Here is a 14,999-nt window from a genome sequence, read left to right as displayed (position 1 = left end):
TGTATTCAATGTCTTATTATAAAATCTTTGTCTTATATCATTTTAAAGATGAAGATTTTAGTGTAAGATTAGTAAACATAAAATAAATATTATTCTGTTTTTTACTTAAGAAGAAAAATGTATAATAAAATAAAAAATATTATTTTTGTTATGAAACAGTTTTAGATCCACTATTATCATACATCTGACCATATCTGATGGACATAGAAAAGATCTTTAGGAGATGGAATTAAGAAAAGATTAATAAGTGTTAGATATTAGATTTATTTTTATTAAAAAAACATCTGATATGAATAATAAACAAAAATATGCCTGTAGTAAAACTTGTTATATACCTAATACCCGTTCTGGAGCCAAATGTTATGAAGAGACTTCTAAACTATCCCCACCAGTAAATAAGATTAAATTCAAGCAATAATTTCTTCCATGTCTTGCAAACAATGTAGTAGAAGCTACAGTTATTGCTGCTATGAAAATTATCTTATGCTCCAATAACTTGGCCAACAACTAGCATGTTTGATTTGATTACTTTTTAACTTGTTTTAGTTTAAACCTAACTCTGTATATTTTGTTTATTTTTGAAATAACTGAAATCTAGATAGCTTGCATTACTGGAATGTTTACATTCACTAGATGAGTTATTGTCATTACAAATATTTATTAATTATCAAATTAATGTGATTGTTATAAATTATCTTTTCAATACTTGGAACATGTTTGTAGGATAAATACTAATCATCACCAATTTCATTAATTTTCTGCAATATAACATTTTATTCTCAACCATATCTTTGTTGGAATGAGATTTAGATGATAAGATTGCAATCCTTGAAATATATATGATCTTTGCTTTCTAAACGTTAATATTTTAATTTTTAGTTTATTTGGAAATTTTAATTGTCTTTTTGAACTCTACAATCACTTGCATTATCAGTACTAGCATAATATTTGGAATCAAATTTAGCATCATTCTACATATAGTTGTTATAGAACTATTACATTATTATATAAAAATTAATAATTTAAAAAAAATTTGATTTTAACAGAATATAAGAATAATTTAATTCTTATTATTCCATTTTCTACATGAATGAAATATTATTTCATTTCATATTCAAGAATATATATTTTTAAATGTTTAAATTCATTATCAGTATGCAGTTATGCATATAATATGCTGGTGCAAGTATACAACATTAACAAAAGAAACGATTAAAATGATTAACAAATTTTTATAAAAAAAGATATTCATTATGTATACTGTTCCTGAGAGTTACTTACATCTAGAAACAAATATAAACCCAATTTTATCTGTTTGCCATTGTATTCAGCATTCATGAGGTGGTTGTCTGCTTTATATTGATTCCCTACTCTATTAAAAAAACAGATTTTAGAAAAGAAAATTTGTTACAAAGAATGGCAAGATTTATTGACGTCATATTGTTTGTTAAAAATTTCAAATTTTAAAATTATTGAACTTTTATACAAGATTAAAATATGGAAATGGAATTCAGTCATAAACCATTATTCAAGGTAGCATTTTATGTCGCTAGGATCTGAATTTAACAAAAGCGATGACAAATTTAACTTAATAATTTGTTATTTTAAGACAAAACCAAACTAATTTATCAAATTAAATAATTATACATCAGTACATCTAAACTTCATTGTTACATAAAATGAGAAGGGAATTTAAAATTACTTAACAAGAAAATTTGAATAAAATATTCTGAAAAAGAAAGATGGAAAAGGCTGGTTAAAATAGATAAATATTGTGTAGAGATATGAAAATATGATATGGTTTAATTTGAAGTGTATAACAATTCTGTTTATTTATGTAATTTTTTTTTTTAATTATTAATGATAAAATAATTTTTTGTAAAATGGTGAACTCTTACCAAGAGAATGAATAAAACCTGTTGTAAACTGATTTTATGTAAATATTTTTTCTTGTTTGAAAAATACTTTAATAATGGAGCCAATAATTTTTTTTTTAAATTCATGGAAATTTAAAATTACTATTGTGGAAAGACAAAAATTTCAGAATAAATAAATAAATTCTATTTTAAATTAATTGAACAAATAAATTCAATCACAGATTAGTGAAAGTATAAATTAATCACAAGGCATATAAAAGTATTACCACTAAGTTTAATAATAATTACAATACAATGCATATCTTATATCACATTTGAAAAATTAAATTTTAACATATTAAGCAAAAAGAATAATTTTACATAACTAGTAACTGAGATTACCTTAAAAGTATGAAGCGTATACTCCATTAAAATTGTACTGATGTACTGAAGGCAATCATTTTATTAAATTAAAGTAACGATTCCATACAAAAACTATGATAAGGAAGTAACCTTACAAATTATTTTTATTATTATAATGTGAAAAATACAATAAATTAAAAAAATAATAATTTATTAGATTGTAAAAAGTTTGTATGTAAGAATAAAAATTAATTTTATTAATTAAAAAAAATAAAATAAAAAATATCTTTTAAGAGTGCCTATTAATAATACCCATCAAATCAGTACAATTTCAGTCTAATTCAAGAATGAACTAAAACTATGAAGTATTAGTTACACTAGGAAGAGATTTGAATACAGGTACTTCTTGATCTGGTGTTACAACTGCTTGAGAAAGATCTATTGAATTTGATACCGCTGCAGCTGCTGGGAATGTTACACGAAATGTGTCGCTATTCTTATTAACAAGATGCTGTCTTTCAACTGGAACAACAACTATTTCAATCGTTGACATATTGTCATTTTGCATCTCAATTTCATTCTTCAAACTAAGAAAATTAATTTCCTTTACTTTACTGGCCTCAGGATTCTGAAAACCACAAAAGACACATAATTTATAGAATCATATTTATACATTTGTATTATAAAATAAAATATCAAATATCAATATCAAAAATAAAATTGGTTCAATCGAAACTAGACTATGGATGTATTGTTTATTCTATTCATCCGCTAGGAAGTCGCATTTAAGAAAGTTAGATGTAATTCATAATAGCGGAATTAGATATGCGACAGGCGCTTTCCGCACAAGTCCGGCGACAAGTCCAATGTCCGAAGCTGGAATAATGCCACTACATTATAGAAGAGAGATAGATCCTTTTGTTAAGATATGCAGCAAATGTATGGGCTTTTCCTGCCCATATAAATAATAAACTTTTCATGAATCATCCAATGGCTGCAGTATATGAACGTCGTGCTACCCATTCCAGACCAGCCGGAATTAGGTACCACGAATTAAATACAAAATTGCTATTCCAGTTACAATAGCAATTAACACAAGAGAAATACCGGCATGGCTTTTGCCAGCGGTAAATACAAGGTTGGATCTCTCTCAGGGAGAAATAAAAAAGAAGCCAACAGTGATCATCCAACAGGAATTTTTGGGAACCGTCAGTAGTTACGAAGAACATATTAGAATTTATACTGACGGTTCTAAAACCGAACACTGTGTTGGATGCTACATATATGTAAATGGAGAAGCCCATTGTTGGAAACTGCCAGATATGGCCAGTGTTTATGCGGCAGAACTTACTGCCATTCAGCAAGCTCTTCGTTTCACAGAACATTATTGCGAAGAGAGAGTGCTAATTTGTTCCGATTCTCTAAGTGCACTTGTTGCAATTCTGAACAAATACATTGAGGATGTCCTAATTTCAAACATCCTGTCTATTTTATACATTTTAAATCAACGAGGACAGCGATGCATATTTGTATGGACTCCAGGGCATGCTAGTATTACAGGTAATGAAGCTGCCAGAAAGGCAACAGTCTGCGATGATTTGGATGCATTTCCTGTAAGAGTGGCAGATGTTAAAAACTGTCTAACTAACATAGTTAAAAACAAGTGGAATACTGAATGGAGGAGTTTAAATACAAAATTAAATTCAGTTAAAACTTCTCCATATAAATGGAAATGCGACGTGAAGTTGACTCGCCGAGAACAAGTAGCTGTGACCAGGCTTAGAATCGGTCACAAGCGATTGACAAATTCATATTTGTTAACCGGCGAAGAGAGACCAATGTGCGGTGTTAGTAATAAAACACTGACAGTCAAGCATTTAATAGAAGAGTGTACCAATATGAGGATCTCAGAAAGAGGTTCCGTCTTAGAAATGATATTACTGCTGATCTGGGTAATGGAAATGAAGAATTGATAGTTGCATTTTTACACGCCAGTGGACTTCTTAGAAGTCTGTAAAGTGAAAAATTTAAAGCTGTGATAAAGAGTCTCTAAGAGGTAGTTTCATTTATTTATAAATGGGAGTCTCGAAGCGTGGCACGTATAGTGACGGGAGGTAGCCCTCTTGCCTAGGCCACCCTGGCTCGTCTGCATTTAAGAGTCGGGGGGGTGTCCGATGATGGCATGGGGGACCATCAAAGGTGGACTGAGGGCGCGAGGCTATGGGTAACTGCAATGGATGCCTGTAGCCTGTTTATAAGGAGTCACTGCCACGGCATCCTAGCACGACTAATATACTGCCTCACGGCAGTTCTTGTCGCCCCGAGGGTGCTAAATTAACAACTAAACGAGAGACGGGTATAAGAAAATAAATGGAATGGTATGGTATCGTTTTTATAGTTTTTACTTTATCTTCTTGAGAATTTTATCTCAAATTTTAATATCAGGGCCCTTTACACCCCGTAAGTGTTGTGTTTGTCCTTGTCTTTTGTGTCTTAATGTTTTGTGTAGTTTGTGCTTTTAAATAAAATGTAAAGGCCCTTTACAACCTTACATATGACGATCCTGATGGTGATACTAATTTCTTTCTAAGAACATGACGAGGGCTAATGACCTTAGTAGTTGATGCCCGTAAAAACTTATTAAAAAAAAATATATATATATATCAAAACAATTTCTAACATAAAAACATTGTACTTAAATTAATTCAGAATTACAACCTTGAAATGAGGTGAGTGGTGGGTGTTTTTCTGCACTCTGATTTTTTATTATTTAGTAAGAATTTATGGTATTTTTTATAGACAGTAGGACTGGTATTGTTGGTTTGAGAAAATGTTTTTTATTTTTTCTCAAGTTTTGGATGCTGGACTAATTTTTATTAAATTTTTAGTTATTGGCCTTATTGCCATTGGAAATAGGGTCTAAAACAGACTGTTCATTAGTGACACAAGTTAGTGTGGGTTAGTCGTCCCTGAGTTGGTAAGCTGTTTACTTTGCTGAATTTATTATCTCTTGTTGATAAAATTCTTGTTCTTAATAATTATTATTAGTTTTGATAGCATGGACTATTATACTCTAGTCTGAGGATAAACTTCTGACACTGAAATTAAATTTTAATTTTGTTTCTTATCAGTGCTGATAATACAGGAAAATTGGCTTGCAATAATGAATGACAATTGCTACTATTTAGATAGAAGTTACACAAATGCATTGCATACTTTATTTTCCATGATTTTCTGCAATTCAATCAAATGCTTACAAGGAGTATATCATGAATACCTAATTGCAGAACTGAAAGAATAAAATGTTGATGCCAATGTTGAGATATTTGCAATAGAAAATTATGGCCTTTTTGAACGACTGTCACTGAATACCATTACCACCTCCAACCAGAAACAAAGAAATGACTTCAACCTTAACTTTTCATCAATGCAATTCTACAACCAACCATTAGCAGGATAAGTTATGACTTGAATAAACTGGGGAAATTTTGGACAGTTACATGCCCAGCAGTGTAACATATGAAAAAATAATAAAAAATCTCAAACTCTTCATTTTCACTATTTTATTCTCATTTCATAATTTTACATGTAGATTCATGTAATTCTATACAAAACTGCTCTCATCCCAAAATGCATTACTTTGGAAAATTACCCTGTCCTTTAAGATTTTTAATCAACTTGGTACTTGGAAGGATGCTTACAGAAAATTATAATTTATTTATCTGATCCAGTTATACTTTAGAAGTCATTTAAATCTGACTACTTCAAAAATAGTTTCCTTTCCTAGACAGTACAAAAATAGCAAAGAAACACAGGTTATTTTTTTTCTTATTTTTGGACAGAAACTATTAATTATTTAATTAGTTCAATTTCACTTCCGTTTAATGAGAGAATCCAAACTTAATTATACAGTAATTAATTTCAAAATAAGATCAATTAATGAAGTTTTTAACAGGAATACAATATTTATATTTTAATGATACAAAAATTTATAACTTTAAGAGTAGTTTCAATCTTACCAATAATCATATGCTATTACTCACACCTTAGACAGTACTGTAGAAGTGTACATATAAAGAATAATGAGGTAGTGACCATTTCTTTAATAGTAGTTATTACTAATTATTAGTAGTTTTTAGCAAATTATATACATTTGATATTACAAGCAAAAATATTACCAACGAATCCACTTTTACAGATCAGGGCCGGCTAAAATTGAATATTTTTATAACAGATGAAAGTAACTTCAAAAATAAAAAGAAACTAATCATAATTATAAATAAGTGAAATGTTATAGCACTTACTGATGATGACGAATTAACACTTTTTGCTGCACTTTTCTGAGCTTGAGTGCATATTTTTTCATGTTGCTTCAAATGGGCTTGTTTTTGGAATATACGACCACATGCACTACATAAATGTTTTAATTTTGTGCTATGTGTAAGCATATGAGCTTTCAGTTTATCTGAAATTTTTTAAAAATTTAATATTAAATTCATACAATGCTTACTAAATGGTTGTAAAAAAATCACAATTATTCTACAATATTTATTTTTGAAAGATTTACAATACTACAATCTATACAACCTGAAGACATATTTAGGTAGTATTTTCATTACAAAAGCATAAAAATATGTGTTAAAATATTGACACAAAGAAAATAAGAACATTAATTTTCTCAAACCAAAGAAGAAAAAATTCAGATTTACAGTTTATATTAAAGTATCAGTAGTAAATCAGATAATGTTCATGCTTATTAGGTCAGTACACAAAGTGACAACAATCAACCAGTTTTATTATTCGTCACTGAGCCTCTCATATGCTATTATTTTATCGATTAAATTGGATAACAAAGGATGGGGAAAAACACATTATTGACAAATCATTTCGTATTAACCATCTCAAACTCATACTGCAACAGACTGGTTTTCTCCAGATACTAAAATCATACCAAGATTAAGCTCAGATCTGATTCATTGAGTTATGCAGTATATATCAAACTAAATTATACATCATTCAGATCCCCAACAGAGAGTAGTTTAGGATCTTAGAAATGAAGGCTCTCCTTCTCGATTATTATTTTTATTTGAAGTACAAATTAATTATGTAATTGAAAAATTGTAATAAAAATTTCAATTTCAACAAAAGTTGTACGCTTTTTGTTTTTATTTGTTAAGAGCCTAAATCCGTCATTGTAACTGATATAGACAACCAGATATGTCACAAACCATTAACAAGAAGAAATGGCAACGACAACCCAAATTCTATTCCCAGCTTATTATAAAAATGTGGAGTGAAGAGATTTCTCATTATCTTCTTCATTAAACCAAATATATTATTTTAATTTCATAATGTCAATCCATTGAAAAGTAGGTGATGTTCAGGACTACAAATGAATCCTTGGTTCATCCATATAATGAACATAATTTTTCTCAGAAAAAGTAGCTCTAACTTGTGCTTGCTATGCCACAAGTAAAAAAGTATATTCATTATGTATAAACATATAAAGTATATGATGTGTACAATAAATATTCTTTATATGTATCACAGGTATGAGGAAAAGTTGAAACAGATAGTGAATAGCAACAGAGTGTATCCTTTCTGCTGTGAAACAAAACATAAATTATCTCAATTCAGATACGACATGCTTTTTTCTCATATGTTCAGTGAGATCTTGCTACAATGGCTGTCTTTGTAGCTCCAATTAATTTTGATCCCTTCACTTTTCTTTACTAACCGATGTATTTTACTTCTACTACAAAAATAAAATTCCACCAATCTCTCTACAGGAGTGATATTCTTCTAAGCATCAGGTGATTTATTTTCTAGTAATATTATTTTTGCTCTTGGGGGACAAAAGGTATAATGAATACAGTAATAGAATAATTAAGTGTAATGTTGAAATAATAAAAGGAACTGTCATGTTATGAAGATCCTTTTTACCGATCCTGAAAGTGTTATCTGGGTAATTATTCCTTACAGTCACTTTCATCTTTAATGCAACAGATTATAAACTTTTAAATAATAAAATATAAAGGTTATTTAAATATACCGGGTGTCCGAGAATTATCTAAACTACTTTAATGTTAAGTAAATAATTTATTTAGAAAGATATAAAAAAGGGTTGTTATGAATTTAGAAACATTAAAACTGAAAGGTTTTTTTACCTGAAATCAGGCATTCAATGTGTGCACCATTAGTAATTTGCAAAATATCCAACCGGTAATAATCTCATAACATGTTCATTGTAACACGTCCTATCATTGAGTTTGAATGCATTAACAATCCCCTCTCTTTAAAGTCATCAATATTCACTACATACGCCCTGATGTAGATAATCCCCACGTCCGGAACACAACATCTACGTTCCACGTCCAGGGCGGCAATAGCTGTACTCACGTACATTACATATAGCTGGCTAACGGAGTTCCGAGCATTGTCTCTCGGATATACTTTTTCGGCTGATTTTCATCTGCAGGCCGAATTAGAGGACTGGATTTCACGGCCACCTGCAGATACGAAATTCTTACTGATTATGGAAATGGATTGATACTGCCTTTAGAGCTGGCGATGTGGCGGCCACGGTCGAAGTTATTTGCGAAGGTGTAACGGAGACCTTTCGTTGTCCACATGCCCCCCGCGATGGCAAGCATGTAGTTAAGGTGCCCATGTTGTTCGGGGCATGGGAGCCCTGAAAGCCTCGGTGTGGAGGCCTGGAGTCAGTGCAGAGACTGCGCATCCGCTCTCTGCCAGGACATATGCAGGTTCCACCGGAGTACCGGAATGGACCTCCAGGGTTGGTAGCCCTGGAGTGGGGGTATACCCCGGCGGCTAGCCTTACTACAGAAGGGATTAATCGTTCATGCAAACTGAACAACCAAACGTGGCAGACGGTTCACGTAAACACCCTCGTCTAGAACCAGCCGTTTTGCCTGAGGCAAAATGGAGAAAGAGCGCAGAATCTCGTAAAATTGAAGTTGAGGCTAGGAAAAGCTTGCAAAAAGCTTTCTTCAAAAGCAACGCTCCAAAGCCAAAATACTTAGTTATTACAAAAGAAGACGGTAATTTCTCGAAGGTGAGTCCATTCCTCATTGCTCGAGAAATAACAAAATGTGCTGGAGGCTCTGTTAAGGAAATTAGGAAAACTTTCACGGGACTTCATGTAGAGACTGTAAATGATATACAGTCTCAGAAGATCCTAGGTCTTAAAAAAATTGGATAACTAGCTGTACATATTGATCCCCACGTCATGCTCAACAAGAATTAGCGCCGCAGGGAGTACTAGAATGTCGGAGGTTGAACATGAGAAGGAATGGCGAAGTCCTGCCTTCAGCATCCCATGTTCTTACATTTAACCGGCCTACTTTGCCGGAGAAGATAAGAGCGGGCATACATCGGTTGGATGTGCGGGCATTTGTCCCGCAACCAATGCGATGGTTTAAATGCCAACGCTTTGGACAGACTGCTGTTAGGTGTGAGAGGCCGCAAATATGCGTGTGCGGTGATGAAGTTCATGAAGGAGAGCCGTGTAAGGAGCCTCCTAGCTGTATAAACTGCAGAGGACAGCATTCCTGTAGATCCAGGAACTGTCCTGTATACAAAGACGAAGTAGCAGTGCAGGAAGTAAAAACCCTGCAAAAGGTCAGCTACTTTGAAGCCAAGAAGATCATAAACGCCCGCAGACCTAGAGCAACAACAACCTATGCTCAGGCTGCGGCTGCTGTTCCTGCTCCAGTTGCTGTTGATGAGAGTGCAATCATCAACAAACTCGCACCTACCTTGGCTGGCTTAATTGAGAGGATAATTGAAAATAAAATGAAGCCTCTCAGCACTAAAGAACCTCTTAAGCCAAGAATAATTGTACAGCCTCCTGAAGACAGATCTCCAAAACAGAAAGTTGCTCCAGTACAGAAGAAAACGGACACTAAACCTGAAATTCAAGTCCGTCTTAGTGAGATTTCAGTCGATGAAAAGAAAGTGACAGCTACAGAGTCTGTTATGGAGGCTCCCAAGCCTCCTGTAACTGAAGTGGCCTCTAAGCCTCAGAGGCCACAAATTTCACAGGGGGGACGAGTGTCCCCCCTTCCACAGGCGGTGACCGGTGCGACCCACGTGTCTGGGGTCGGCCAAGTGCCGATCCATGACCGGAAGCCTTACAGGCAACGACCTTTTCCGCGAACATGATGCTGTTCGTAGGATGGAGAAGAAAAGAAAAAAAGGATGGCCGAAGGGAAAACCTAGGCTATAATATAATTTAAAATCAGCGAGTCGATAGTACAATAGAACATCAATGGATGTTTTTCAAACATCCATGAGCTCCAACGCTTGGTACATGATGTAGACCCGATTTGTATATGCCTGCAAGAAACGCACTTCCGCCGAAATGAAAATTTTAAATTAAAAGGATTCGATATATTTTGACGAGATCAACCGCCAAATGTAAGAGTTAGAGGTGGAGTAGCTATATTAACATCGACTAGAGCTACCACCGAAGCGGTTGTTCTAAACACAAACCTACAAGCGGTCGCCATTAGAATGAAGCGTCCGCTTCAGATCACTGTCTGCAGCATATACTTGCCGAATTTTGATTGCAACAATACTTGCCGAATAAGGATGACATAGCAAGATCGAATAGATCCCCGCGGAAGAGAACTGGAAGGGTTCCTGATGAATTCAGAACTTATTATTTTAAACGATGGATCAGGAACCTTTTTCAATGCCAGAGATGGATCGACGTCCTGTATAGATCTTGCACTTATAAGCGGATCGATAGCACCGAGGTACAGCTTCCATGTCTTAGACGATCTGCATGGAAGCGATCATTTCCCGGTGCAAATTGTAACTGATATTACAAGAACAATATATCCCATCCCTAAAAGATGGTTATTTGAAAAGGCAGACTGGACGAGCTTCACAGCTAGAACGATACTCTCTGAAACAACTGGAGTTATCGGAGATGATGTCGACGCCATAACAAATGCAATAATTGAGTCGGCATCGAGATATATTCCCAACACATCTGGGAAACTTACGAAGAAACCCGTTCCATGGGGGAATGATGAAATAAGTGAAGCTATCAAAAGAAAGAAAAGAGCGTATAACGCCTTCAAGAAGCGTCCTAGCATAGAAAATCTTGCTGCCTTTGAAAAATACAGGGCGTATGCAAAACGTCTTATGACTGACTCGAAAAAACGATCCTGGGAGCAATACGTGTCATCCATCGACAGAACCACTACTGCATCAGATGTTTGGAGGAAAGTGAAGGCGATTTGTGGGCGTAAAAATTTTGCTCCCATAACTAGCCTTCAAGATGAAGATGGAATTAAGGATACTCCAAACGAAATAGCAGAGCTATTGTCCAATCACTTCGAGAAGGCCAGCAAAACTGCCAACTACGAGGAAGGTTTTCGAACCAAAAAAGAACTCTAAGGTCTACTAAATTTTAGAACTGAGTATAATTACTCATATAATGTACCATTTAAAATGGAAGAATTCGTGAAAGCGTTGGAAAAAGCAGGTAACACAGCTGCTGGTCCGGATGAAATCCATTATAATATGATCAGGCAGCTGAATACCACTGCAAAACGCAGATTATTAGAACTCTATAATCAAATATGGTGGGATGGAACGTACCCGCAGCAGTGGAAAAAAGCTCATGTTGTTCCAGTACCAAAGAAAAATAAAAATTAAATTAACGTGTGCTATGGGAAAAATATTTGAAAAATTGATTAATAATCGACTCGTCTGGGTTTTGGAAAAAGAAAACCTGATATCACCATATCAAGCAGGTTTTCGGCAATACCATTCTACCACTGATCAAATGATCAGCTTAGAGGACGTTATATATAACAGCTTCATTAGAAGGAAACATTGTGTCGGAGTCTTCTTTGATCTTCAGAAGGCTATATGACCTGGCGTCATGGTATAATGCTCCAGATACATGAATGGGGCATTCGTGGCAATCAGCCTATACTGCTCAGCAACTATATGAATGACCTTACCTTTCAAGTATGCGTCAACAATGAATATTCATGTGAAAGAATCTTGGAAAATGGAATACCGCAGGGTTCGCCATTGAGCGGAACCTTGTTTACCATTGCCATTAATAAATTGATATTAGCCATTCCAGCAGAAATCAGCAAAAGCATCTATGTTGATGATCTGGCAATTATTTATGCCAGCAACAAGACTGCTATAGTGAGGTACAAATTGCAACGAGCGATCAATGCTCTAAATGAAGTTGCAAGGAATAACGGATTCCAATTCTCAACAGAAAAAACGTGCTGTGTACACTTTTGTAGGAAGAGAACTCCTCATCAAAGTCCTGTGTTGACAATTGATGATAATCCAATACAATATAAAGACAGCATAAGATATTTAGGACTAGTATTGGATAAATCCCTTACATGGGGATTACATATACAGGACTTGAGTGATAGATGCAAAAGAGCCCTAAACATTATAAAATGTTTATCGAACTTAAATTGGGGCTCAGACAAAGAGACATTATTGAGATTGTATAAAGCATTGGTTCAATCTAAACTAGACTACGGATGTATCGTATATTCATCCGCTAGAAAGTCGCACAAAGTTAGACGTAGTTCATAATAGCGGAATAACATATGCAACAGGCGCTTTCCGCACAAGTCCGGCAGCTAGTCTGATGCCTGAAGCCGGAATAATGCCACTACATTATAGAAGAGAGATCCTTTTGTTAAGATATGCAGCAAATGTATGGGCTTTCCCTGCTCATATAAATAATAAATTGTTTACGAATCATCCTATGGCTGCAGTATATGAACATCGTGCTACCTATTCCAGACCAGCCGGAATTAGGTACCACGAATTAAGAAGAAAATACGAAATTGCTATACCAGAGACACTAGCAATTTTTACTATAGAAATACCACCATGGCTCTTGCCAGCGGTAAATACAAGTTTGTATCTCTCTCAAGGAGAAATAAAAAAGAAACCAGCAATGATCATCCAACAGGAATTTTTGGCAACCGTCAGTAGTTACGAAGAGCATATCAGAATTTATACTGACGGTTCTAAAACCGAACATGGTGTTGGATGCTCAATATATGTAAATGGAGAAGCCCACTTTTTGAAACTGCCAGATATGGCCAGTGTCTACACGGCAAAACTCACTGCAATTCAGCAAGCTCTTCGCTACACTGAACACTATTGCGAAGAGAGAGTGTTAATATGTTCCGATTCTTTAAGTGCACTTGTCGCAATTCGGAACAAGAACATTAAGGATGTCCTAATTGCAAACATCCTGTCCATACGTTCTAAAACGAGGACAGCGATGTGTATTTGTATGGACTCCGGGGCATGCTGGTATTACAGGTAATGAAATCGCAGACGAAGCTGCCAGAAAGGCAAAGTCTGCGATGATTTAGATGCATTTCCTGTAAGAGTGGCAGATGTTAAAAACCGTCTAACAAACATAGTAAAAAACAAGTGGAATGCTGAATGGAGGAGTTTAAATACAAAATTAAACTCAGTAAAAACTTCTCCTTATAAATGGAAAAGCGACTTTAAGTTGACTCGCCATGAACAAGTAGAGGTGACCAGACTTAGAATCGGTCACACGCGATTAACAAATTTATATATGTTAACCGGCGAAGTGAGACCAATGTGCAGTGTTTGTAATAAAACACTGACAATCAAGCATCTAATAGAAGAGTGTACCATATATGAGGACCTCAGAAAGAGGTTCCGTCTTAGAAATAATATTAGTGCTGATCTGGATAATGGAAATGAAGAAAATATAGTTGCATTTTTACACGCCAGTGGACTTCTTAAAAGTCTATAAAATGAAAGTTTAAAGCTGTGATAAAAGAATCTCTAAGCGGTAGTCTTATATATATATATATAAAGAAAGAAATGGTATTGATAAGTTGAAATTTTAATTTCATGGTCTATTGAGAACCTTATCTCAAATTTTAATATTGGGGCCCTTTACACCCCGTAAGTGTTTGTGATTGTCCTTGTCTTTTATGTCTTAATGTTTATTGTGAAGTTTGTGTTCTTAAATAAAATGTAAGGGCCCTGTACACCCTTACATATGACGATCCTGATGGAGATAATAATTTCTTTTAAAGAATGTGACGAGGGCTAATGACCTTAGCAGTCGATGCCCATAAAAATTCAGAAAAAAAAAATATTCACTACATGAGTTTTGTGTACATTATCCTTGTGAAACCCCATAGAAAAAGAATCACATGGAGTTGTATCCGGTGATCGAGGTGACCAAGCGATCGGTCCATCATATCCAATCCAGTGATTTGGGAATGTGTTGTTGAGGGATTCTCATACTAATATCCCAATGTGGCAGTGCTCCATCTTGTTGGAAAAAGAAAATTTTCATTTTCAATCAATAATTATTTTTTCTGGACATGAAATAAAAATTCACTGGTTTTAAAACACAGTATTATGTACTTCTAGAAAAATTCAGCAGTTCAGGATTGGTATTCTCGACATTTAATACTTTCTTCAAGTTAGGAAGCTTCATTGAAATTAAACGAATGAACTTTTTTTCTGATAGTGGATTTAGTAAAATCATCCAACTTTTCCATTTTTTATTTCTTTATTATATTAAAAATTGTTCTTTTTGGAACACCTTATTCACTACTTGCTTTCTGATTTCAGTTTTGGGGTTATCTTGTTTTAAGGTTTTATATACATTGCTGATTATTTTTTCAGAGCTATTTAAAGGTTTTCCTAGTTTATGTTTTACTACAGAATCAATCATTGTTAAACCTGATTGGCACA

At 34.2% G+C, this 14,999-nt stretch overlaps 1 protein-coding gene across 11 annotated transcripts in view; it reads right to left on the bottom strand.

Moving 5' to 3' along the window:
• Positions 1-1,987: 1,987 nt before the first annotated feature.
• LOC142318993 (zinc finger protein 341-like) overlaps positions 1,988-14,999 on the bottom strand; it is an 82,769-nt gene continuing 69,757 nt past the window's right edge. For 7 of the 11 annotated variants that reach the window (XM_075355759.1, XM_075355757.1, XM_075355762.1 and 4 more), the window contains 2 exons: positions 6,524-6,684; positions 1,989-2,847 (listed from right to left, as the gene is read on the bottom strand). In XM_075355759.1, coding sequence (XP_075211874.1) covers positions 2,578-2,847; positions 6,524-6,684 — 431 coding nt within the window. In that variant the 3' untranslated portion in view covers positions 1,989-2,577. Of the gene's footprint in view, positions 2,848-6,523; positions 6,685-14,999 lie in introns of all 11 variants that reach the window. The other 4 variants (XM_075355767.1, XM_075355768.1, XM_075355769.1 and 1 more) reach the window with 1 other exon arrangement.

This window comes from Lycorma delicatula, chromosome 2 (genome assembly GCF_047948215.1).
Source record: "Lycorma delicatula isolate Av1 chromosome 2, ASM4794821v1, whole genome shotgun sequence".
In the NCBI taxonomy this organism is placed as follows: Eukaryota; Metazoa; Arthropoda; class Insecta; order Hemiptera; family Fulgoridae; genus Lycorma; species Lycorma delicatula.
Note: the sequence above shows the minus strand (reverse complement) of the source record. Positions and strands in the feature narration are given on the sequence as shown.